The sequence below is a fragment of the Paramormyrops kingsleyae genome, chromosome 1 (genome assembly GCF_048594095.1).
Source record: "Paramormyrops kingsleyae isolate MSU_618 chromosome 1, PKINGS_0.4, whole genome shotgun sequence".
Taxonomy (NCBI): Eukaryota; Metazoa; Chordata; class Actinopteri; order Osteoglossiformes; family Mormyridae; genus Paramormyrops; species Paramormyrops kingsleyae.
Window position 1 is genome coordinate 22,091,251 of NC_132797.1, and position 24,212 is coordinate 22,115,462.

At 44.4% G+C, this 24,212-nt stretch overlaps 1 protein-coding gene across 8 annotated transcripts in view; it reads right to left on the reverse strand.

Moving 5' to 3' along the window:
- szt2 (SZT2 subunit of KICSTOR complex) overlaps positions 1-24,212 on the reverse strand; it is a 61,485-nt gene that overhangs the window by 7,520 nt on the left and 29,753 nt on the right. For 4 of the 8 annotated variants that reach the window (XM_023832797.2, XM_023832796.2, XM_023832792.2 and 1 more), the window contains 32 exons: positions 24,089-24,205; positions 23,673-23,742; positions 22,858-23,043; positions 21,640-21,918; positions 21,086-21,332; positions 20,565-20,639; positions 19,949-20,087; positions 19,464-19,593; positions 19,254-19,374; positions 17,986-18,138; positions 17,517-17,619; positions 17,315-17,432; positions 16,893-16,980; positions 15,583-15,701; positions 15,050-15,214; positions 14,682-14,766; positions 13,737-13,910; positions 13,067-13,267; positions 12,711-12,907; positions 11,622-11,788; positions 9,499-9,596; positions 8,628-8,760; positions 8,250-8,368; positions 7,912-8,033; positions 7,633-7,815; positions 6,751-7,018; positions 5,957-6,036; positions 4,829-4,954; positions 3,517-3,719; positions 3,307-3,403; positions 2,590-2,673; positions 2,075-2,149 (listed from right to left, as the gene is read on the reverse strand). In XM_023832797.2, the coding sequence (XP_023688565.2) occupies positions 2,075-2,149; positions 2,590-2,673; positions 3,307-3,403; positions 3,517-3,719; positions 4,829-4,954; positions 5,957-6,036; positions 6,751-7,018; positions 7,633-7,815; positions 7,912-8,033; positions 8,250-8,368; positions 8,628-8,760; positions 9,499-9,596; positions 11,622-11,788; positions 12,711-12,907; positions 13,067-13,267; positions 13,737-13,910; positions 14,682-14,766; positions 15,050-15,214; positions 15,583-15,701; positions 16,893-16,980; positions 17,315-17,432; positions 17,517-17,619; positions 17,986-18,138; positions 19,254-19,374; positions 19,464-19,593; positions 19,949-20,087; positions 20,565-20,639; positions 21,086-21,332; positions 21,640-21,918; positions 22,858-23,043; positions 23,673-23,742; positions 24,089-24,205 (4,522 nt within the window). Of the gene's footprint in view, positions 1-2,074; positions 2,150-2,589; positions 2,674-3,306; positions 3,404-3,516; positions 3,720-4,828; positions 4,955-5,956; positions 6,042-6,722; positions 7,019-7,632; positions 7,816-7,911; positions 8,034-8,249; positions 8,369-8,627; positions 8,761-9,498; positions 9,597-11,621; positions 11,789-12,710; positions 12,908-13,066; positions 13,268-13,736; positions 13,911-14,681; positions 14,767-15,049; positions 15,215-15,582; positions 15,702-16,892; positions 16,981-17,314; positions 17,433-17,516; positions 17,620-17,985; positions 18,139-19,253; positions 19,375-19,463; positions 19,594-19,948; positions 20,088-20,564; positions 20,640-21,085; positions 21,333-21,639; positions 21,919-22,857; positions 23,044-23,672; positions 23,743-24,088; positions 24,206-24,212 lie in introns of all 8 variants that reach the window. The other 4 variants (XM_023832791.2, XM_023832793.2, XM_023832795.2 and 1 more) reach the window with 1 other exon arrangement.

Genomic DNA, 24,212 nt, shown 5'->3' on the forward strand with positions numbered 1-24,212 from the left:
CATGCTGGTGGTGCAAGGATTCTTATTATTCCTCATAAAATAATTGAAATACACAATTAAAGTTACCCCATTAGATAAACAGGCAAGTCAGAAGCAATGAGATTGTAGTAAATGAAAAGCATATATCTTGTTCTAAATGGTATTCGGTGGTAAATTACTTGCTAAAATGTGTTGCTTACCAGGAAACTAGCCATAATGTTATTTTTATGTGAGTAGCTATAGCTGAGTAAGTAGTGTTTGTTAGCTAGCTTAACGATACTGTTTACTCTTTAGCTTATATATTATACATTATGTATTAATTTTACCTTGGTAAAACAAAGCACAAAGAAAAGTTTGTGGAAACTGAAGTCGGACTACACAAGAGGGGGAACGAGTGGATGTCCAGGGGTGAAGGAGGAGTCAGATGACGAGTTAGATGATGAGTCATTCGTTCACCTACAGCCATTCTCTAACGATGGAGAAGTCCATTCTTTCTCACTCTCGACTTAGACCGAGCAGCCCACAAATGGAATTTTAGGATATTTTAAGATGAGATGGGGACATAAGAGGGTCCATAATTTATAGAGAGGGGCCAACCTTATCATTAGCCTATAAAATGTTTTGAATCAGTGAGTAACAATGGAGGGGATCAGCTTTCAGCTGGGGCCAATGCCCCTGTGGCCCCGCCCCTGTGGCCCACACAGACTTGTGTCCAGACATCTGGATGGCACTTTTGTTCCCCTTTCCTTTCCTGTAATTTATTAAACCCAAAGACTGTCCCAGTAACAACTTCCATATCCATTTCTTATGATAATCTGTTCACACCATAGCAGAATCAAATAGGATACCTGAGTAGTCAAACACTGTGTACTAGCAGACACTGTAGTTCTACAGACGTGCAGCCAGTTGGCTGAGAAGAACACTTCCCGCTCCCATTTAAACCCTAAAAAATCCATTATGGTATCGCCAACTATGGGCGTCGACTCAAACTCGAAAGACAGAGAAGAGGATGTAGAGCACATGCCCCGATGCACATCATACAATACTACTTCCGCACTGCTGAAACAGTTTTTTTGTATGTAGTGCTACCCCCAAACCACAAGGTGGGCTAATACTTGGCTTTCACTGCTCTGTACCATCCATGCCATCCTTTCGACAAGAGCAGACAGTGATCCCTACAGCGCCAGGGGCCTCAGTCCTAACTTCCAAACACATGCAGCACAGGTAACCCTATGTCATGTCACCTAAGAAGACAGCTGTGACGTGGGACGGACTGGCCTCCCACATTGGTAATAACCTGACTTATATGCTCTCTGGGGTCTTATTCCTCGGGTGGCACTGGTTCTGTTTGGATGAGTAGTTAATGGGTGGACGGATCAATGGATACAACACAAGTTACACAAAGCCTATCTGCTCATACCACGGCATGCTGATTGAGGTGGACTTTTAAATAAAGGGGGGAAAGTCTTCATGTGATGAGAGACCTTTCGATGGGTTTTGGAACCATTGGAGTCACATCGATTCATCCAATCAGAAAGCAAGCTCAGAACAGCATAGACGGACAAAGCGAATTCAATTTAAAAATATATTTTATCTTTCGACTTAATAATTTTTCTCATTAGTAGCTAATGTGGGCAAGAGGTGCATAGCTAGTTACACCAGCAGCACTTACTCATTATTAAATACTTTGTAATTTATTATTTATATTAATAGCTTTGTAAACTGGCGTTGATTTGTATTTTAAGTTGGCAAAACAAGCATCATAGTTTTGGCCTTAATGACTGAATTTTCCTGGAAAATTATTTAAAAATTTATCCTAGACTGACCCTGAAAAAAATCAATTCAGCACAGGAAAAATTAAGCGCTTTTTCTTCTCTGTGAAACGAAGAATCCATTCGATGTAAATATCACCACATAGCATGTGTATTTAATCACATGCTAAATTGGATAAAGCCTTTTAGGGTCGACATCTTCCATGTTTACAGTATCCATACTCTTTCCCTTGTGCCCAGATCTTCAGAGATCTTCAGACAGGCTCACTTACAGTAGCTACTGCCCGACCTCTCGAATACATCAGCCGCAAGGAAATATTTACCTGGGAGTTGACCGTTTGGCCCATGGGGATGCGGGAACACTCCAGAGCGTACTGAGTCACGCAGAAGTAACTGCCCTGGTGAGGCAGAAGTGGATTTATAATAATAATAATAATAATATTATTATAAAAGTAACTGTCAGAGTCACATCCAAAATAAGAGGCATTCAGTGGCTCTAGTAGTCTTACTCTATTTAAGACCAAATCAAAGACACCAAAATAAAATTAAAGCCTTTCAAAGCAGAAAACCCAGCCATCAAATGGTGCATTTCCATTTTCACTTTGCAGAAATTCTAGAGATTGTACAGGCATACTATAACAGTTCTGTAACTCCATACTATAAAATATATCTCTCACTTGTGGTTTCAGCGATTAACCACCCAAATAAGAAATGTAACAAAAGTGAGGTAGACACCAAATTCAATGGAAATTAAACAAAATAATAATAATTACATTGTTTGGTTTAAGATCATCAATTTTAGCAGTCCAATTATGTGAGAATATTCCCCCTGTATTACCTGGAAGGCCAGCTCCATTAGTACAATCCCCCCTGGCAGCGCCCTCTGCAGGTGATAGGTGCTAGTTCCCAGTCCGCTGCTTCGCTGAAGAGGATATATACACATTTATTCAGCTTCGGGTAAAAAAAGGATAATAAGCCGTTATTTGATGAGCAGGGTGGACTCAGGTGACAGGCCGCCTCATTCAGGTTGCTCCTATCATTTACTAAACTTGAGTTCTCTCTAGCCCCAAGTATAAATACCCAAACCCCGATTCCTGACCCAGATTAGCTCTTCCACTACTTCACTGCTGTTATTTTCTGATATTTCTTTCCCACCAATCCCGAAATGAACCAGCAGGCTCACCAATCCCGTAAAGTCCTTGCTTCTCTGTCTCATCCACATGTCACATGGACCATGTCCATAACCAGAAATACATTTCGGAGGTGGGGGATATGGGGGTCCCCCTCAGTAGATTTCACCAACTGGGGAGGGGGTCTCAGTATATTTTACCGTTTGGAGGGGGAGCTATTTTCGAGGGGGGCAGACCCTTTTATCCAAAGGGCTGTTTACCATTACTAAGAAATTCTGGAGTATTTGGGGTTTAAGAGTCTTGGCCAAGGGCCCAATGGAAAAACCTCTCTGGCCCTGGGATTCGAACCAGCAACCTTCTAAGCCACTGAGCCACACACCATCCCCCAGTCATCACGATGACATAAGCCCATCTCTCTAGCTCACCTTTGGGCTGTCCTCGCTCTTCTGCTTGTTACAGGAGAATGACGCTCGACCCTCGCTGGACATTGAGCTGAAGGCGGCCGCTCGGGCTCGAGCGATGCTATGGGGAGCAGGATCAAAAAGGGTAAATAGAGCGGGGCGAGTGTCTAAAAGCAGGAGGAGGCCGGCCCTGGAGAACGGGCCGAGCCATGTCACGTCCCCGGGGGCAGTCACCTTCGGGCTGGCGACTGCGGCCGGACCTGCACCAGGATGAAGCCGATGCTCTGCAGGTACTGCACGTACTGCTGCAGGAAGGTGCTGGAGATGTCCTGCAGCCAGGCCTCCTGCGGCGGCCGGCCGGGGGGGGCGTCGGCGGAGTCTGTGCTGTAGCTGCGGCTGCGGCCTGACAGGGTGGATTCGTTCGATCGGTGTCGCTTCTGCAGAAATTACATGGCGAGGAAACAGAATTTAACTAAGAAATGTTAACAGTGAACAAGTGTCCCCATTACAGTAGAATTTGAATTTGGAGATCAGTGGTCATTGTTGACACACCACAGCACACAACAACGAAACGTGTCCTCTGCATTTAACCCATATGTGACAATGCGACATAGCAGGGGGTAGCTAATTCAGCGCCCGGGGAGCAGTGCTTGTGGACGGTACCTTTCTCAGGGTGCCTTGCTGGTCGGGGATTTGAACCAGCAATCTTTCAATTACAAGTGTGCTTCCCTAACCATTAAGCCATTTTAGTTTGTATATATTTATTTTGATTATTTTTCAATTGTCGACATAAATGTAAAAATGTGAAAGTATTACATTATAACTGAATGCTATAATGCTAAAACTAGAACACTGATAGCTAGATTATACTGCCATATAATGTATTGTTATAATGTAACAATTATATTCATCTGCCGGCCCCTGGAGGATGGGCTCCCCCTTTGGGTCTGGTTCCTCCCAAGGTTTCTTCCTCTTAGGGAGTTTTTCCTTGCCACCGTTGCCTTTGGCTTACTCACTGGGGGGGGTCCTTACGTGGCAGAAATGTAAAGCGCATTGAGACAATGTAATGTTGTGATAATGCGCTATATAAATAAAATTGCATTGCATTGCATATTGCCAGTTACAATGTAATTTTTTCACATTTTTAACTTTCTGTCGACAAACTAAAAATAATCAAAATACAAACTAAAATATGTATAATAAAAATAAAAATAACATGTAAAATAAATGTGAATAAATTATTGTAACTCAGTTACATACAGCACTTTACACACACCAAAACACTTGGTATGAACCTCAAAAATGTTTTTTTTTTTTTATATATTTTTTTAATATATAAATATGAATAAATTAAATATATATTTATAGACATGTTTGATACATCTATTTCTTAAAATATGGTAAAGTCAGCAACAAAAATTATGTTATTAAATACAATGAACTACTTTTAATTTAATACAGCAATTTCTAGAAAACCTGAAGAGGTCTAGAAAAGGTCGGCAGATCATGCAGTCAGTTGTTATCATTTACAGAACTAGAGCATCACCTTAGGCTGGGGGTGGAATATTTGTCCTTCCTGGATCTGTTTGCGGAAGACAGGATCGAACAGCAAAGGAGTGGCGCAGTAGTGAACCAGTCGGGAGGATTGCTTCAGAGTTTCAAGGTCTGTCACCTGTGGGACCCAACAAGTTCAGAAATAACCTCAGAAATGACCATCTGGGGGGTTCAACAAATAACAAACATTTGAAAATAACTTTTACATTATTTCTCCATATTGGCTTAAAGCAGGGGTGTCAAACTGCAGTCCTGGGGGGCCGCAGCCCTGTGTAGCTTAGTTCTTTCCCTGTTCCACCACAAATGGTTCAGCTCAACAGCTATGTGGTAATTAGCACAAGAAGCTGAATCAGGTGTGTTAAACGGGGGGAAACCCAAAAATGTACAGGGTTCCGGCCCCCCAGGACTGGAGTCTGACACCTGTGGCTTAAAGTATTGGGATAACAGTTCCCACAGATTTGCCCTACATTCCATGTTTTCCGGATATATCAGGAATAGTCAAACATGGACCAATACATCAAGTAATGTTACAGGAAACAAACAAAAACAAATGATCATTAATCAAACACCTGGGTGCATTCCACAAAGCAGGGTTTTTTCATTATCTAGGAAACTTAAGCCAAATGTAAAGACTGTCCAATAGGAATGCAACTTATCTTTCTTCCTATTGGGCAGTTTCCATGTTTGGCTTAAGTTATCCTGCTAACTGGGAAATCCTGCTTTGTGGAATAACCCTCTGGTAGACATCTTCCAGAAGATAAAGAGTAAAGTAAGGAAAATAGGATGAGGATGTTTTACAGGCATGTTTAGGCAAAATAAAATTCTAAAAATATATAAATTAACATAATGGATTCTATTTCTAAAATATTATGTAAGATGCTCATTCACTTCCTGTAGGCTACTAGTAGCTTGTGAGTGACATGTTGGTGACCAATGTTATACAAGCAATTTAAAGAATGGCAACTTCCCTAACTGTATGTATTTGGACTGCAGGAGGACCCAGAGGAAATCCAAGCAACATAGAAAGACAATGCAAACTCCACACACACAATCTGCTGGTGGGATTCGAACCCCCAACCCTGAAGGTGCCAGGTGAACACTTTGGTAGCATCCCACTCACCGTGATGGGCATGTTGGACTGTGCAGACCTCTGCTGCCACGTTACAAATAGGTTCTCGATCTTCATCTGCTTCTCCATTTCTGGCCTCCCAGAAAAAGCAAAGCACAACTTTTCACACAATTTGTTAAAAAATAACTACATTCATAAATGTCACTCATCATTCCAAATCACAGATTTAGGACGTTTTTTGGTTCGCCTTAACTGTAACTTTCATGTAAATACAGACAAGACCCTAAAGACCGCTCTGCCATCTGGTACCAGAAGAGATCCTCAAATTCATACAGGAAGCTTTACACTTTTATTTACCAGCCAATACCCTCCTAGACTTCCAAACATTTTGTTACTCCAATCCTGACAGACGTGTCATAATGCTGTCCTTTTTGCCTCATTCCAATTTCTCAAAAACAATGTAAGAAACCAGTTAAGTCATACAGAAAACTTTAACTTAGAGATTGTTGCTAAAGGTGGTTCTACAATTTACTGAATTATAATCTGTACTTATTTTTTCCCCACGTGGATTCTGAAGGTTGGATTACTTTTTGGAAAAAAATACAACATATTGACATATCATTTTTTTTTCTTTTTGTTTGTCACTCGAGGCTAAACTTGTCTATAGAAGTTGTGAGAATCACACAACTGGTATTCTGGCCCTGATAAATAAAAATACAGAATTGATGGAGGATTTACTTTCTTTCTCCTATGACTGTAAAACTAGGCATTAATGGAAAATGACACATAATATTAAACAGGCACTGAAGGTGTCAACTGTTTATGCTGGATGAGCTGATTCTGACCCCTGCGCTCCGCCGCCTTGATCTCCAGCAGCTGGGCTCCGTGCTGGGCTACCGCATCGGTTCCGTCCGGCCCGCTGGACATGGGCCGCTCGATGCAGACGTCTCGCAGGGCCTCGTCGAACGGCACCAGCTCTGGGTGGAAGTGCATGAGAGGCAGAGTGCGGGGGCAGCCGCTCAGCCGCCCTGGGTCCTTGCTGGGCGCGGGGGGAACGGGGCTGCGGAGCAGAGCGTCCGCCTCCAGGGTGGAGTTCAGGAAGGGGTTGTTTTCCTGAAAAAGGATAGAAACAGAGCAGCCAATCACAGGCGAGCGGGACGGCCATCAGTGCAGCCAGGAATACCAGTAAAAATCAGCTGGACAAAGCTTTCAGAAAATTTATACTGATACTGGGCTACACCCTGGATGCCAAGTCAGTCCATCATAGGTCACATACACCTACTCTATTGGCAATTTCAAAACATCAGTTAACCTAGCTGTGTGTATTTGAACTGTCTGAGGAAATCTACATGCCATATGTTTGGACATGGTTGTGCAGAACTTGTGAAAGTTAGCTTGAAGCACGGCAAGCTGATTTTTAACTGTAAAACGGTGTCAGACTATTGATGGGAGTCTGACTGCCGGTTTCGCCAGTGGGTGTGGCAAGCTCGAACATGGTTGGTCCCCAACGGCACTGTTTTGGCCGACTGAGTGTCGTGAATTTGCATCCAAGCATGTTGGAAACAGTTCTGTGATTGGGCTGTATGTTAGCCGTTGTCTCTAACCATGCCAGTGTGTTCCAGTGGAAATATAAACGACTGAGGGGAGCCGATTGTTCTTCACCCGTGATTGGTGCCCGTTCTTTGCTGCCGTGATGCGTCCCCAGCTTTAAGGCCAAAAGCGCTCACCTGCTTGAGGTCCTCATGCGCCGGAGGGTCCGACAGGCAGTAGTGGTGGAACAAGCCCATTTTCTGGCTGAGCAGGCAGTGCAGCACATGCGATCGTGCGTTCTGCCACTGCACCAGCCGCGTCAGCTCACGACTCAGAGAGGCGCCCAGGTCCACCGACCAGTTATACATGTACAGGGTTACCTGACCCGGGGGGAAACCAGGGGTGGGGCACTTAGGGGTTGAGAACAAGAAGAGCATATACACCGTAACCCCTCAGGTCGAAACTCTCCCCCTCACCTTCTTGTCTGAGATGTAGACAATTAGGAACCTCTGTCTTGGTGCCACCCCCTTGCAGGCTTGCCCAGCGCAGAACCAGTCGCTCTGCTCCAAGGCCTCAAAGCGCTGGAGACCCTTGTGGGCTTCAGGAACCAGAGGAAGGAATCAAGGAGTCAGAGATGCCCATATTTGAAATGAAGAGCAAGTGCTGATATACAGCAAAAGCTGTGTATTCATGACAAAGTGACTTATGCCATAACATCTGATAATATCAGTTTAATGGAAAATCAAGTAGACTTAATAACTACAACCTCAATGCTAATTTGACATTAAGTGGCTGAAGGGATGTGTTAGCATACCTTGCTCTGTGCTGCATCGCCATTGGTGGAAGTTCCGTCCAATGAGAAGAAAATGCTTGGAGGTGGATGGGGGCTTACCGGGGTGATGGGTGACAGGCACAAACGCCTCACTGTGAGGACTTGTAGAAAAAAAATGTGTTATTTAGAGTATGACTTATAAAACAGGTCTAGAAACAAAACAAATCATTCTGTAAATCAATACCTTCTGCAGGCAGTAACTTTTGTCAAATATATTATTTATTAGTCAGATTTCTTTTTTAATTTTTAAAATAGTGGGGTGTTAAAATTATAAGAATTCAATTTCCATTTTGCAAAATGAATTACATAAAACCAGCCACACGCTGTGTTCTTTCTCAGCACAGATGTGATGGGCCTCACCCTGGGGTCTCGAAGACCTTGACCACAGTGTCGCTGGCCAGCGAGCTGACGAGGTTGACGATCTCCACCAGGAGAGACGGCAGCAGGAAGCAGGAGGCGATCTCAGCTGCACACTGCTGGATGGAGGGGCACCCTGCGTACAAGAGCCAGCCAATAGGAAGCGGTCACGGTGGGTGAGAAGGCCGTGCCCATGACCGCAACGTCAAACCCCACTGCGGCAGAGTTATGTCACCATTAGGCTCTCATGACCATAACATATCATTTTCCTCTATTTTTTTTTAATTAGTTTCAAGACAAACTCAAATTATACAACGTCATTGTCTAAAATGTCAATTTTAGGGTTAGGGTTAAGGTTAGGTTTAGTAGTTAACCAGTTTTATTGTAATATCATTTAAATCTATAATAAACAAAAGTGTTCAATCAAATCCGGAGCAATAGCTACGGAGATGAGAAAAATTTGACAAAACTAACAATAAAAAAAAAAACAATTTGCAAAAAATATACATTGTAGTTGAAAGGTTTAAAAACATTGTTTCTGGTTCTGTGTTATTTGATCTCAAAATGGTTATGATAATGAGGTTTTTGGTGCCCTATTTGGGGGAAAACAGGTTAAAAAAAAATCATTAAATGACAGCAATAAAGGACAATTTTAACTTACCTAAAAGTTGATTTAAAAAGTTGATGTTAGTTGTGCTACATAAAAACTAAGATTTTTTTTCCAAAAAAACCTCAGGTTTGTCAGAATCACCCATCTGCTCCAGGGACTGACTGACCCTGCTTCTCAAATGCATGGAGTTTTGTGTCAAAGCATCTGATAAATGTAAAATGTAAATGTGACCTTCTAAATACCATCTAGGAGGAAGTGACTCACCCAGCCGGGCCATGAAGGTAACCCAGGGCTGGTAGGTGCTCAGGTAGACAGGGTGCAGCACCCCTGTCTCCCCCTCCTCCAGCTGGCTTGTGTGCCTCCTGCAGGAATACACACGTCAGTACACCCCACACAGTCCCTAACCCACACCCCTCCTCTCGGTACGCAACACACAGTCCCTAACCCAAACCCCTCCTCTCGGTACACACCATACAGTCCCTAACCCAAACCCCTCCTCTCGGTACGCACCACACAGTCCCTAACCCAAACCCCTCCTCTCGACACACCCCACACAGTCCATAACCCAAACCCCTCCTCTCGACACACCCCACACAGTCCATAACCCAAACCCCTCCTCTCGGTACGCACCACACAGTCCCTAACCCAAACCCCTCCTCTCGGTACGCACCACACAGTCCCTAACCCAAACCCCTCCTCTCGGTACGCCCCACACAGTCCCTAACCCAAACCCCTCCTCTCGGTACGCCCCACACAGTCCCTAACCCAAACCCCTCCTCTCGGTACGCACCACACAGTTCCTAACCCAAACCCCTCCTCTCGGTACGCACCACACAGTCCCTAACCCAAACCCCTCCTCTCGGTACGCACCACACAGTCCCTAACCCAAACCCCTCCTCTCGACACACCCCACACAGTCCATAACCCAAACCCCTCCTCTCGACACACCCCACACAGTCCATAACCCAAACCCCTCCTCTCGGTACGCACCACACAGTCCCTAACCCAAACCCCTCCTCTCGGTACGCACCACACAGTCCCTAACCCAAACCCCTCTTCTCGGTACGCCCCACACAGTCCCTAACCCAAACCCCTCCTCTCGGTACGCCCCACACAGTCCCTAACCCAAACCCCTCCTCTCGGTACGCACCACACAGTTCCTAACCCAAACCCCTCCTCTCGGTACGCACCACACAGTCCCTAACCCAAACCCCTCCTCTCGGTACGCCCCACACAGTCCCTAACCCAAACCCCTCCTCTCGACACACCCCACACAGTCCATAACCCAAACCCCTCCTCTCGGTACGCACCACACAGTCCATAACCCAAACCCCTCCTCTCGGTACGCACCACACAGTCCATAACCCAAACCCCTCCTCTCGGTACGCACCACACAGTCCCTAACCCAAACCCCTCCTCTCGGTACGCACCATACAGTCCCTAACCCAAACCCCTCCTCTCGGTACGCCCCACACAGTCCCTAACCCAAACCCCTCTTCTCGGTACGCCCCACACAGTCCCTAACCCAAACCCCTCTTCTCGGTACGCCCCACACAGTCCCTAACCCAAACCCCTCCTCTCGGTACGCACCACACAGTCCCTAACCCAAACCCCTCCTCTCGGTACGCACCACACAGTCCCTAACCCAAACCCCTCCTCTCGGTACGCACCACACAGTCCCTAACCCAAACCCCTCCTCTCGGTACGCACCACACAATCCCTAACCCAAACCCCTCCTCTCGGTACACACCATACAGTCCCTAACCCAAACCCCTCCTCTCGGTACGCACCACACAGTCCCTAACCCAAACCCCTCCTCTCGACACACCCCACACAGTCCATAACCCAAACCCCTCCTCTCGACACACCCCACACAGTCCATAACCCAAACCCCTCCTCTCGGTACGCACCACACAGTCCCTAACCCAAACCCCTCCTCTCGGTACACACCACACAGTCCCTAACCCAAACCCCTCCTCTCGGTACGCCCCACACAGTCCCTAACCCAAACCCCTCCTCTCGGTACGCACCACACAGTCCCTAACCCAAACCCCTCTTCTCGGTACGCCCCACACAGTCCCTAACCCAAACCCCTCCTCTCGGTACGCCCCACACAGTCCCTAACCCAAACCCCTCCTCTCGGTACACCCCACACAGTCCTTAACCCAAATCCCTGCTCTCAGTGCATCAAAATGGCACCAAAACATAAAAGGTTGTGTTACCATTGAGCAGTTTTTCAGCTGATTAGCAGTAGTTAACAGTATTTATTTTTTATTATGGCAAGAAAGAAGTTATTCAAAAACAACCAAATCCTCCCACTGTACTATTTTATTCAGGTTTAGCTGTCATAAGTGCTTCAGTCTTCCAGGCTCTAGGGGGCGCCAAACCTCTGGGCATGCTCCATGTCAGCAGCCACTATCTTCTCCTGGCTCCACTGCTGCTTGACAGTCTCGGTTTTGTGTCTGCGCCGGGCAGCTCGGCTGTCCTCCCCCCGCTCCTGCACGATGTCATCTGTGGTCTTGGGGCTGCCTAGTTCTGCTGGGTCTGGCTTGCTCTGTGGGGGAGTAGGGGCACAGCTGCTCAACCCTGAAATCTTCTCTACGCTTGTTCTTGAACATTGTACCAGATCATCCTAAACAGAACATTAAATAACACTGCGTATGCTGTGCTGTGTCCAGAACTCTCCAAGCAACCTCTCCAAATTGTGTAGCGCAGATATTATTTTATAAATAACATTTAATATCCCAGCATTGGTATTTATTTTAATCATACGGTTTTTATTAAAGATATATCGTCACTGTCTCATGATCACTTTTTAACGATTATGATTTTTTACTATAGATGGAATAGTCATTCTCCTCTACTGACACCGTTTGACATCTAATTCACCAATGAAAAGATGTTTTATGAACATTTGTTTTAATGATTGTCATTTGTGTGTATTACTTTATATCGCCAATTTTAACAATGATACTTAGATAGCAGGCTTAGTAACATTGTTACTGCTAATTGTGAATATAAAGTGAGATTAGTCTGTATCTTGTTGACACTGACATAGTACCTGTCAACAATCCAGTCAAGTCCATTTAAAACATAAAACTGTTCAATGACTGTTATGTAAAGTTAGGTTTCTATTAGAGGTGCTAAGGGTGTCTCTAAAACAATGTAATATTGTTTGTTTTATTTTGGAAAGTAGTTTGAGAAAATGCATTTTTAATGGATGTGTGGAAATACACGTTTTTCCATCGAACAACGATGATACAGACATCATCTAAGAATTATTCCATGAAATTTGGTATATATAAATGTTATGACTCCATTATCCCAAAAAAATAAAGACAATTAAATATGTACTTGATAGAATGCAACACTGTTCAGTATCATGTCTTTATAAGGAAAAATAAAAAGGAACTGGATGGCTGAATGTCAGCTGATCCATGCTGAGCATAACATACACTGATCATTACGACACTCACCAATATTTCCCAAAAGCTTCTGCGTGTGGTTTTACTGGTGGGTGTGGTGGATTCTGGGGTACTAGTTCCAGTGCTTGGGGTGGTTCCAGGGGCCGGGGTCAGAGTAATTGGTGCGGGGCTATTTTTAATAACCTGGCAATCAAGCTGCTGAGGAAGGTCCTTCTTTTCTTTACTGCCAGACTGAGAATTCAGAAGGGCTACAATGGAGAAAGCCAGAGAGATCACAAAATTGCATAGTTTTCCAGTTTAAGAAATGTTCTTTCTACTGTTAGTAATTAATCAAAATAGTCTGAGATGATAAAATAAGGTTTAGCTTTCTATCTGACTCAGAAGTCAGCAGGTTTCTAGGTTCTTACTAGCAGTGCTTTCAATGGGACTCTGTGACACCGTCAAGGCGAAAGAACACGCCTCCACGCAAAGGGGATTGGGCAACACCCTCAGCTCCATTATGACATCACAGAGGGCGTGGCGGAGAGCTCCCTGCAGTTTGTCAGCCAACTGGAGGGAGCTGATGTTCCCTTGCTCCCATATGTCAAAGCGAACGCGAATCTGTGGTTCTGTGAAAGAGAGATAGATCTGTGCTTAATACCAGCCTAATCATGTACATAGATAATGTTCACTCTCCCTGGTAAGCCTCCCAGAAAGACACTGATCAAACTCAAATGTGAAATACTATTCAGAAAATTAAGAAATTTAGTAATGGATCTCAAATACAGTGATTCTGGGAGATTTTGAACAAACAACAAAATTTTAACAACAGTCTAAACTCATTCTCATCCAGGTGTATGGCATTTTTTTCTCTGAGACTTAGCTGGGATTAAACTAGACTTAGTTAACTGGTATTAAACTAATTATATTTTCTGTGCACTTGAGGAAAATTTAAAACAAATGTTCAGAAAGGAAAATTAAGAATATCTTTTCTGTACTTTCAGAATTTACCGCAGAAATTCTGCTCAAGAATACTTACTTTTGCCCAAAAGAAAAGCCTATGAATTTAACATTACATAAAATTTTACATGGCCCTACCTGTTTGTTCACTTTGGGAATCAATTTTAACAACCGTAGTGAGGGTCTCAAATATATCAGGGTCAAGTGTGATTGTAGAGATGTCCTGTTGTGCAGGTTCACAGCCATTCTGGGCAGGCACCTGCAGGGGGCAGCCCTGAGCATCCACAAAAGATAAGGCAATACAGGCGATTCCTGCAAAGCACAAAGTAAATAAAAAAGGTTGTTTTATTTCAATCCAATCAATCAAAAAATTGAATTTTATTCACGGAAAAAGAGGAAAGAAACATGTTACCATGAAAGTCTGAAGCTAAATAATTCCTCATTTAACCATCTGCTATCCCAACACTGCATGTGGCCTCAGTGGTGGCCACAAAGTGCCACTTTGTGGTTTAGCCTACACTCTCCAGACAGCCAGCAGAAAAAAATGGATTTTCTACAGCAAGCAAAGAAATGATATAGCATTGCTTGAGAAATATAAATATTGCTAAATGTCCCTCAGGCCCAGTCCGATCAATTTTATCAATTTTTCTGGCCTGGAGAGATTCTCGAGGCAGTTTATAAGGATGCAAGACATAGCAGTGAATTTAAAGATTAATATTAAGGATGCATCGACAAAGTTTTTTTCTCAAACCGAGTATGAGTAACGATAGTGATATCAAGTAGGTCTAGGCGAGGATAAAAAAATAAAAATAATTCAAAAATTTCAGGATAAATGATAATATCAATATCCCCCCCATCCAACACACACACATACACACAGGTATACAGCTGAACGATATATGTATAACCGTTATTCACTGACACTTGCTAACCGTGACAGGTGCTGTAATACTCTCTGTAATATTAGCATTGGTATCGATGCATGCCTGACCAGTATATATTCAAATCGCCATGCTCTGATGAAGGGAACAAGAAAGGAACCTGATTTTTCCCCAAATTATTTAATAAAAATGAGTTTATTACCTTTTCCACCTGTACCCTGGCCCCCAGGCTTGTTATAGAGGTAGATATCAGAGTCGGGCAATCCGCTGCTCAAATTAAAGTAGTGCTGGGAAATACAGACAAAGAGAAACTATAGCTGGGTAGGTATTAAGGTAGCTAAAGTAGCTACGACCAAATCTGAAATCTGATCAATAACTGGAATTAACCTAACAAAATATAGCTAAGACTGCTTAAACATAACAGGGTTTCACATTGACTTGCAAAGCCCCTTACTAATTAATTGATAGGCTTTCAGTAGCTTAAAAAGTTGTCGTAACATGTTCCATGCCAATAATGAGAAATATCATTTTAACCTTTGGGAAATCTGATAAAGTGGCACCCAGAGCTACCTTGAAGTGGTGCTCCATATTGCTGTCAGTGTACTTGGGGATGTGCAGGAAGATGAGCAGGTTTTGCCGCAGGTAGTGAGCCACCGCCTGGATCCAGGACAGGGTGTACGGAGGCAGTGTGAACTCCATCACTTCCGTGGCCGGAGACCCGGGAGGCTGGATGAACTGTGAGAGGAGAAAGCCAAGCGGGTCAGACGGGACCCCTCTGAGATATCCTCTCAATTCACAGCCCGTTACACAACACAGCCAAACTGAAGTTCAGTCTGGGGGTACGCATTTCATTTTCATCAGGTGCCATTCAGCCATGTGACATTACCGAATTCACCCAGACCCATAAATTTAAGCTAAATAAAGCATGTATCAGATAAGCAATTAAATTGAAATATAACAAATCATCTTCAGAATCAAAATTGTTTACTTCATACATACAAGGAATTTACTTTCGAATGTCGTGCATAACAATCATAGACAATATTATAAAATTAGGTACATATTTAGAGTATAATATTTAGTTAAAAATATCGACAAAGCACCTCAACGTCATCTGGGGTTAGCTTGCAGTTGCGGACGAGCATGACAGTGATGATATCCAGTGTAGCTTCATCAAGTCGCTTGCGTAACACCTTGACTAACTCATCTGTGATCTCCGGACCTGAGTGTAAGGAAGGAGAACGTCATGATTTCTCTAACTGATGTAAAACATCTCATTACCCCAGGGTAACCGTTTTACTTTTTTGTTTATTTACAAAAAACAATTTTTTTGTTAAAAAATCTGTTAAAAAATCTAGTGAATTTCCTTAGTTGTTAATGTTAATATTGATTATTGGATTATGGATATTGGTGATTATTGGAATATTGGAATACAGTGGTACCTTGGAACTCGAACTTAATCCGTTCAGAACTCCGGATCAAATCCTAAAAAGTTTGAGTTCCGATCAAATTTTCCCAATAAGAAACAATGGAAAACCAATTAATTGGTTCCCGACCAATTTTTTTTTTAGCACTTAAACACAAAATGAACCGGATAAAACAAGAAGAGCATATATTGTACTAAACACATCTAAGCACATTTATCAAAACAGTCATTTGTAAAGTAAGAAAATAAATGTATCCAAAAATGTTAAAAAAAATAATGTGTCCTGCCCCGAATGTCCGCTCCTTCCGTGTGCCACGCCCCCTCGTTAACCCGTATGGAATCCCCATGTGATCAGCTGTTTCTGCTTGTTGTCATTAGTCCTCTGTATTTAGTCCGCGTTTCAGTTTGTTTCCCCAGTCCGGTCATTGTATTGTCCGTCTGCGTTTTGCCTGCCTTACCTGTAATTAAACCTCGTATTCCCCGATACCCTGACGTCTGCGCCTTTGTCTCCATTCCGTCCCCGCTTGGCACGACGATATTATTATAATTAAATGTATTAATGGTTTATTATTAATATTAAAATAATAAGAAATCTTTATTTTTAAATGTATTTTATTATGTAATAATAATTACTCTTACTGTCTATCATTGACTAAATGTATTTTTACTGTCTAAATACATGTATTCAGCTAGTGTAAACATTCACGATGCTATCACAGCGAATGCGAGGCTGAGACTGAAGCGTTACCCATTGTTTCCGCTGAGAGACGTGCCGCGTGACTCATTTCCCCGCGCGTACAAGTTATCTTAGGTCGGCGTTCACGGTTTGACTTCTGAGATTCAGATCGAGTTCTAAGTAATTTATTTTCGAACTGGTTGGTTCGACTTTTAAGAAATTCGAGTTCTAATGAGTTCGAGAACTGAGGTACCACTGTACTTTAGCTTGAGGTTCACTCAAGGGAAGCTGCGATTCAGGGAGGATCTTACCAGCCTGGCCAACACCATGAACCAGCAGCAGGATGTGCTTGTCCACCTGGCCCACGGGGCGAGAACCTTCCAGAGAGGAATGGGAGCCCTGAAGGACAGAGAAAAAAACTCAGCATTCAAGTAGAAATCACCATCATGTATGCAAACTGATTTAGACAATGCTATTAAATTAGGTGTAGGGAACCCGATCCACGGAGGTCCGGTGTGGGTGTGGGTTCTTGGGATGACCTCTCAGTCAGCCAATAACAGTGGCTCCCCAGGGTTGCTTTATTATTGGATTGAGAGGTCATCCCAATGACTAAAAACTGATTGACCAGTAAGCCTTCATATCCACTGAAATAGATCTAAATTTCCTCCCAGCACTGATGAATCTCCAAAAACAATGTTTTCTATACTCATGTTTAAATATAAAAACGTGTTACCGCGAGTTCATCTGAGTAGATGGGTTCCTGGCTGCGGGCGAGTCCCACAGAACGGGACACGTGCAGGGGATTGGCCTCCAAGTCAGAGAACTTTCCACTCTGCGGAGTCTCAGAGAGTCTGAATGCGAGGAAGAGGACCAGGGCTTAGCTCAGATCAGGAACGCTAAGCCCTACAGAAGGTGACAGGAGCCGGGGGCCTTACCGGAGGTAGAAGACTGACTTGGTGGAGCGTTCCTGGTAGACAAACATGTTCTTCCTGTTGACCACGGAGAAGGCGCTGAGCACCGAGCGAAGGGCTTGGATCGCTGAAAAAGAGGGAGGAGAAGCCTGCTGAAGAGAGAGCTGACAGAAGGAGCGCATCATCGAACCTCACTAAGGAAGCTGGCATAACATAAGCACCAGTCAATTCATCCATCCATCCATGCAGCTTATTCATTATAGAGCTGTGATAAACCTGGAGCCTTGAAGATTCCAGTCCATCACAGGATACACACAGACACACACAGACGCACACTTAATCACTCACTCCAGTAAACTCAAAGACAACGAATGGCATGTTTTTTGTCGGAGGGAGTAAACCGAAACAGAACGGGAACATGTCAGACCTACAGACATTGAGCGAGCCTGGAAATCCAGCTCATAAAACATGCACTGGTAAATAATGCACTCACCCCTGGAAACGCCCATGTTGGGCCCCATCTTGAGCCGGGGGTGGATGAGGATAACGGTGCTCCACACCACGTCGCAGGCGAAGTGCCCAGGGATGAACTGCATGGTCGCGGCCAGGTAATTCCTGGGCTGGTAGATCTCCTCGGCGGAGTAGTCTGCGAGATAAGGGGTGCCACGTCAACATGACACCAAGATAGGGGGTGCCACGTCAACATGACACCAAGATAGGGGGTGCCACGTCAACATAACACCGAGATAGGGGGTGCCACGTCAACACGACACCGAGATAGGGGGTGCCACGTCAACACGACACCAAGATAGGGGGTGCCACGTCAACACGACACCGAGATAGGGGGTGCCACGTCAACACGACACCAAGATAGGGGGTGCCACGTCAACACGACACCGAGATAGGGGGTGCCACGTCAACACGACACCAAGATAGGGGGTGCCACGTCAACACGACACCAAGATAGGGGGTGCCACGTCAACACGACACCGAGATAGGGGGTGCCACGTCAACACGACACCGAGATAGGGGGTGCCACGTCAACACGACACCGAGATAGGGGGTGCCACGTCAACACGACACCGAGATAGGGGGTGCCACGTCAACACGACACCGAGATAGGGGGTGCCACGTCAACACGACACCGAGATAGGGGGTGCCACGTCAACACGACACCGAGATAGGGGGTGCCACGTCAACATGACACCAAGATAGGGGGTGCCACGTCAACACAACACCAAACGCCTCACACTACTGAGACGCTGAGTGTTTCAGGAAGCTAACAGATCAATTAATCAATCTATTTATCCAAGGCAACTCATCATACTGCAAATAAAAACAATAAATAAAATATATAATAGGTTTATATGGCTCAATATATATTCTTATTACTTTTCATTTGCACTATGACCAGAGAGAACAGTATTCCACCTTAGCAATACCCAAGGGCGATGCTGGAATTTGATCCTAAGGGGGGCTCAGCCCACTGAATAAATACAGGACACCAAGGTTAATTTTGCCAGGGGGGCTCAATTAAATTTAAAAAATGAGCTCAGACAAAAAAAATCAGGGACTTATGAACTGCTTATGGTATGACCCAAGCATCATATATGTGAAGCTAACAGTAAAGATACTTTGACTTTGTATAGCTCATATGTTTCTGATATAGCTTATATCCATTCATTTATACCGCTAGATTTCACTGCAGCAGATAAAACACCTTGAATTGCATATAAAGTTCATCTAATTTCAAGGGCTGACCGTCAGGATTGGCCGTCCTCTGCCTGTACATGGATTCATTCTTCCAGATGTCCTCCTCGCTCTCGGCCACCAGCAGCGAGTTGCACGAATGGCTGTCATGAAGGTCCTGCAGCAGGAGACGCTGAAGGAAGCAGGGGACAGTCTGATTGGCCGGACGAAAGGAGAGGGATTACAGGAAGTGGCGGTTGGGAATTGGAAGTGCAGACGTACCTGGTTGACAAGGCGACAGATCTCCCCAACCTTCCGCACAAGCGCCTGGTGCAGTTTTAGATACTCGGGCAATTTGGTCTCATCCTTCTCTGAATCTCCAATCATTTCCTCATTGTTGCCATTTAAACTTCTAGAAGAACAAGGTAGAACCAAAGAGAAAAAATACATTAATCTTCTATGCTGCTTCTCCTACACAGGGTGACAGGGGTCCAGGAACTCTCCCAGAAACAATGGACGCAAGGCGGGGAATTAATTGGGCACCTATGGACAAATTGTGGCAACTCCATTTAACAACGGCATATTTTTGGAAGATGGGGGGAAAACAGAGAACCCAGGAAATCCAACAGTGACAAAGGCAGAACATGCAAACTCCACACACACATAGAGCTGGGAGGGGGGTAACCAAGCCTTCCAGAGGTGTAACTGTGCCATCCTCCTTGAATAATCAGTGAATGAGCTGCACGCTCAGGCGGTGTTGGACGTGCCTGGAGTGGGAGTACACCACCACTTTGTCCTGGCAGATCTTGACTATCAGCCAGAAGTCAGGCATGATGGGACACTGGGGCTCCTGCTCGTCCATGGTGGGACCTTCGCATTCAGAATCACTGCTACCCCCGTCATAGCCTGGAGGAGGACAGGGTTACGTTACAAAGGAGTCGTGCTGAACTCAGTCTAAATCGAGGATCTGGAACTCGAATGACCTGGAAGCCATTAGCTAGCACAAGCGGCCACTTACATAGCTTGATGCTGACATTAATTTTACACAATTTTACTGCTGCCGATTTGCAGAATGTGATTACATAGTTTTTTTTTTTTTTTTTCTCTGGGAAAAAAAAATAAAAAAATCAGGAGGTGGGCCAGACTTAATAACAATTAACAAGCTGCAGGCCAGGTACGACTGTCTCGTGGACCACAGCTCTGAGAGCCTCTAAAAGGTTATTTAAAACAAAACAAAAAACTCATTTTCACAAATTGGGATTTGACATCTGACACAATGCATTTTGACACACTGAGTTCCTGACTAGTGAAATTCAAGTTAAATCGGTTCATCAGATCAATAGCTTCAGGTAAAATAAAAAAGTCCAATGATGTGATCCATACCCAGCATGTCAGAATCCAGGCTGCCTTGACTGGACACGACACTCTGCACCCGACTTGGTCTCAGCTTGCAGCTACCTAAAAAAAAATATATGCATCAATCTTAATCTTAAAGGTTATGATGGACAGATGAATAGTTCACCTGAGAAGATAAACAGTTAAAACACACTGTAGTATTAAAGACATTAGCTGACAGTTAAATAACAGTACTTTACACTGGCTTTAGTTAAAAAAATGTATTGACTGTAAGATACATTTGCCTAATAGAATTGAAAGAGAAACAACACATTAAAATGTGATTAAGCGACAAAGGCCTTTGACACGGGCATACAGGGGAATCCTCACATTTAAAGTGGAAACGTGTGAGAGAACGGTAACTTAGCTTTCCATCAGAAGACCGTGATTATGCTGCACAGACTCGTGTACAAACAGACTCCACTTGAAAACAGACTCTTGAAAACAACCTGTCACATGACACCCATGACAACGGCGTGACGTCCTTTACTGAAATGCTGGGAACTCACTGTGGGTGGCAGACTGCATGGACTCCGTCAGGCTGACGGCAGAGGGGGTCTTGGGGGGTGAGACATGCTCCGAGGAGCCCTCCACACTGCCGCTGGGCTGCAGCTGCACTGCGCCGGCCAGTGGTCTGTCTCCAGCACCACCACCACTGGCGGAGCTCTGCGCTTTGGCCTCGTCTCGATCCAGAGTGGAGACTGGCATCTCTGAAACCGACGCGCATTCCGGTTCAAGCCCAGGGCCTACGGCATCCTAAACACAATGGAGGACAGAACGCACGCTTGTTATTTTATTCTTATTAAATAAAAACATAACATAACAACCAGCCACACAAAACAGACACAGTATTACTATTATTTTTGCAGACACTTTTATACAAAGCTGCACAGTTTTGAGAGAGAACAGGGGCAGCCAGTTCTTAGAGTCCCTGGGGGTTAAGCGCCTTGAAATCACTTTGTCAATCCTAGGATCTGAACCGGCGAAATTCCAGTCGCAAATACCCACTGAGCCACACATCACCCTCCACTTTGCAAACGAGACAGAATCAGATGAAGCTAACCGCAGTGTTCGGCTCCATTTTCTCCATCTCTGCTTGCCTATCGAGGCTCTTGGCAGCTGAAGGATGACCGGAAAGCACCCTGGTAGAGTCTTCCGGTTCTCCACAGTGGCCGGCGTGCTCTGGGGCCTTGTCGACCACTTCCTGAGCATCAGGGACACACTTGGCCGCGCTGTTCGCGGCTTTCAGTGTCTGGGAGTGGAGGCGGCTCACCGACACGTAGTAAAAGTTATCCAGATTCTCGTTTAGAAGGTAGCCTGTGAGGGACATCCTCCGGAATTCCTAGCCAGAAGATAGAAACCATCAAAACGAGTTGTGAGCACATTCTAGCTAATACTATTGGGCATTACAGATGTGACATTTAGACTCATATTGACAAACAAAATCAGATTAGCTTAGTATCAGTCAATTTGTATAGACAAATCCTCAAAATTAAATGTAGTAATTTACATATTAGAAATAAATAGCATTTTGTCAGCGTTGTGGATATGGCATTGGACAGACTTTTATAGGAGACTACAAATTTTCTACAGACTGAATTTTAAAGCCAACTGCTGAAAGTATAATATGTGCAACGTGAGATTTGAATGAACACAAAAAGTACATATTTGAAAATATTTGTTTTTGGATGTCACATTTTTACATTATGGAATTTGTGTATATATTGAAACAGTAATTAAGAATAAAACTAACTATGACATATAGAAACATTTTAAAAATAGTGCAGAGTGGTGCCTCTGAAGGTAGGAATCTGTGCTGGCAGTCAGCAGGCTGCCGGTTTGAATCCCTTGAAAGCCAGGAGTGATTCTACTTCCTTGGGCCCTTGAGCAAGGCCCTTAACCTGCAATTGCTTTGTCCTGCATGTGACGTTAATCTACATCCAACCCTGCTAGAAGTTCCTCCAACTTATAGGGAAAATTTGGGGGCTGGTGGCAGGATTGGCACTCCAAACACTGGAAAAAAAACTTTACACTGCTCCATTCCATTCGAACTGGTGTGGCGCTGAGGTATCATCTGCCGCGTGGCTGCACTCAGGTTCTCGTCCCTGAGGTGGTTTCGTCGTGTGGTGGACGTGGCAATGCACTGTATCAGCATGGGCTCCTTACCTTACCTCTCTCTCCCTGTCCACACAACTTTTTTTCCATGCTAAGGTTGACCTTATGCCAGGACAAAAAATGAATAAAAACAACTTAGCGGGGACTCTTGTCAACCTTTGCCTACCTCCTTGAAGTTCTCGAGGGACTGCTCAGGCCCAAAGACAAACTGCAGGGGCACCTCCTGGGAGTGGCACTGGGGCCGGTCATCTGAGCGACATATGTGTTCCGCCACCTTCTGCAGAACTACCGTGGTGATCGCCCCCGAGTGGCGCAAGGCAGAAACGATCTCGTCCTCCAAGAGCCAACGGATCTACGCAGGAGAAGGAGAACCAAGTGACGGGAATCGAGGCTGGAATTTCCACCTCAAAGATCCAACAAACATGGGTTGGATCATACATCTCTATGGATAGAAATGCATATAGCTTGGAGATCACATTGCTAATATGGTCACTGACACTGAACCTGGCTTGGTGTGGGTTTCATTTGTGACAGTCTGGTGGTTTTGTTTAATGAGTGATAACAGCAGTGGTGCTACTGGACATATATGCTGTTAAAGTATCATGTGATAATGGCGGACAAGCTTGCTGGATGGTTAATCTCACTCACTAGCTAAAATAATAACCTAAGCATATTTATGTATGCTTAGGTTATTGACTTAATCCTTATCACCCACCGTTGTAAGATGACCTTATAGAACCATGACACGTTTATGTAGCTGCTTTTTCTAGAACTTTTTCTAAAGCAGAAATATTCTTTTTGAGGTAATAACCATGTTTGAACCAGTTAGAGATATATCCCACTGGCATGATTGTTGCACTACGCCTAACTCTCAATTAATCCTTCTCAAAAGCGGCTGTTTAACACACCCCCCTTCACATTCACTCCAAGCACATTAACTGCTGCATCTTGAACATACTGCATGCGAAAATCCCCATTCACCTCGTCCATGGTGGCCAAAACGGCCATCTTGTGGGGAACCGGGAGTTTGGCCAAAGGATCCCCTGAAACCCTGAGGAGAACAAGATTCATCACATGCCCTGTATACTGCCCTCCGCTGGCAAAACACAGTAACTACGCTGACACAAACTCAGAAGTTTAAAAGTGAGCTTTTTGACTCTCACCCATATGAGTAGTAGGTAGGTAAATGATCATGAAGGAATAATTGTCATACTGAGCACAGCCTGAGAGACCCAATTTCAGCCTAAACTCATATGCAGTAACAGTGTTTTGCCTATGTATACAGCATACTGAAAATTCATCAACATGATTCACTCTGATTTACTCATGTGTTCCAGAAATGGTTGGCATCCACGAGTGATTCCTCAACCCTTAATGTGATTAAGGCTGAAACTAACCCATCCATTCCAACCCCATTAAGACCATCCAGAGTCCTCATCAGTTCTTCGTCGGAGTGGTAGGAGGAGGGCTGGGCGGGGGATCGGTTCAGGGAGACGCTGCTCTCTGAGGCGTACCTGCAAA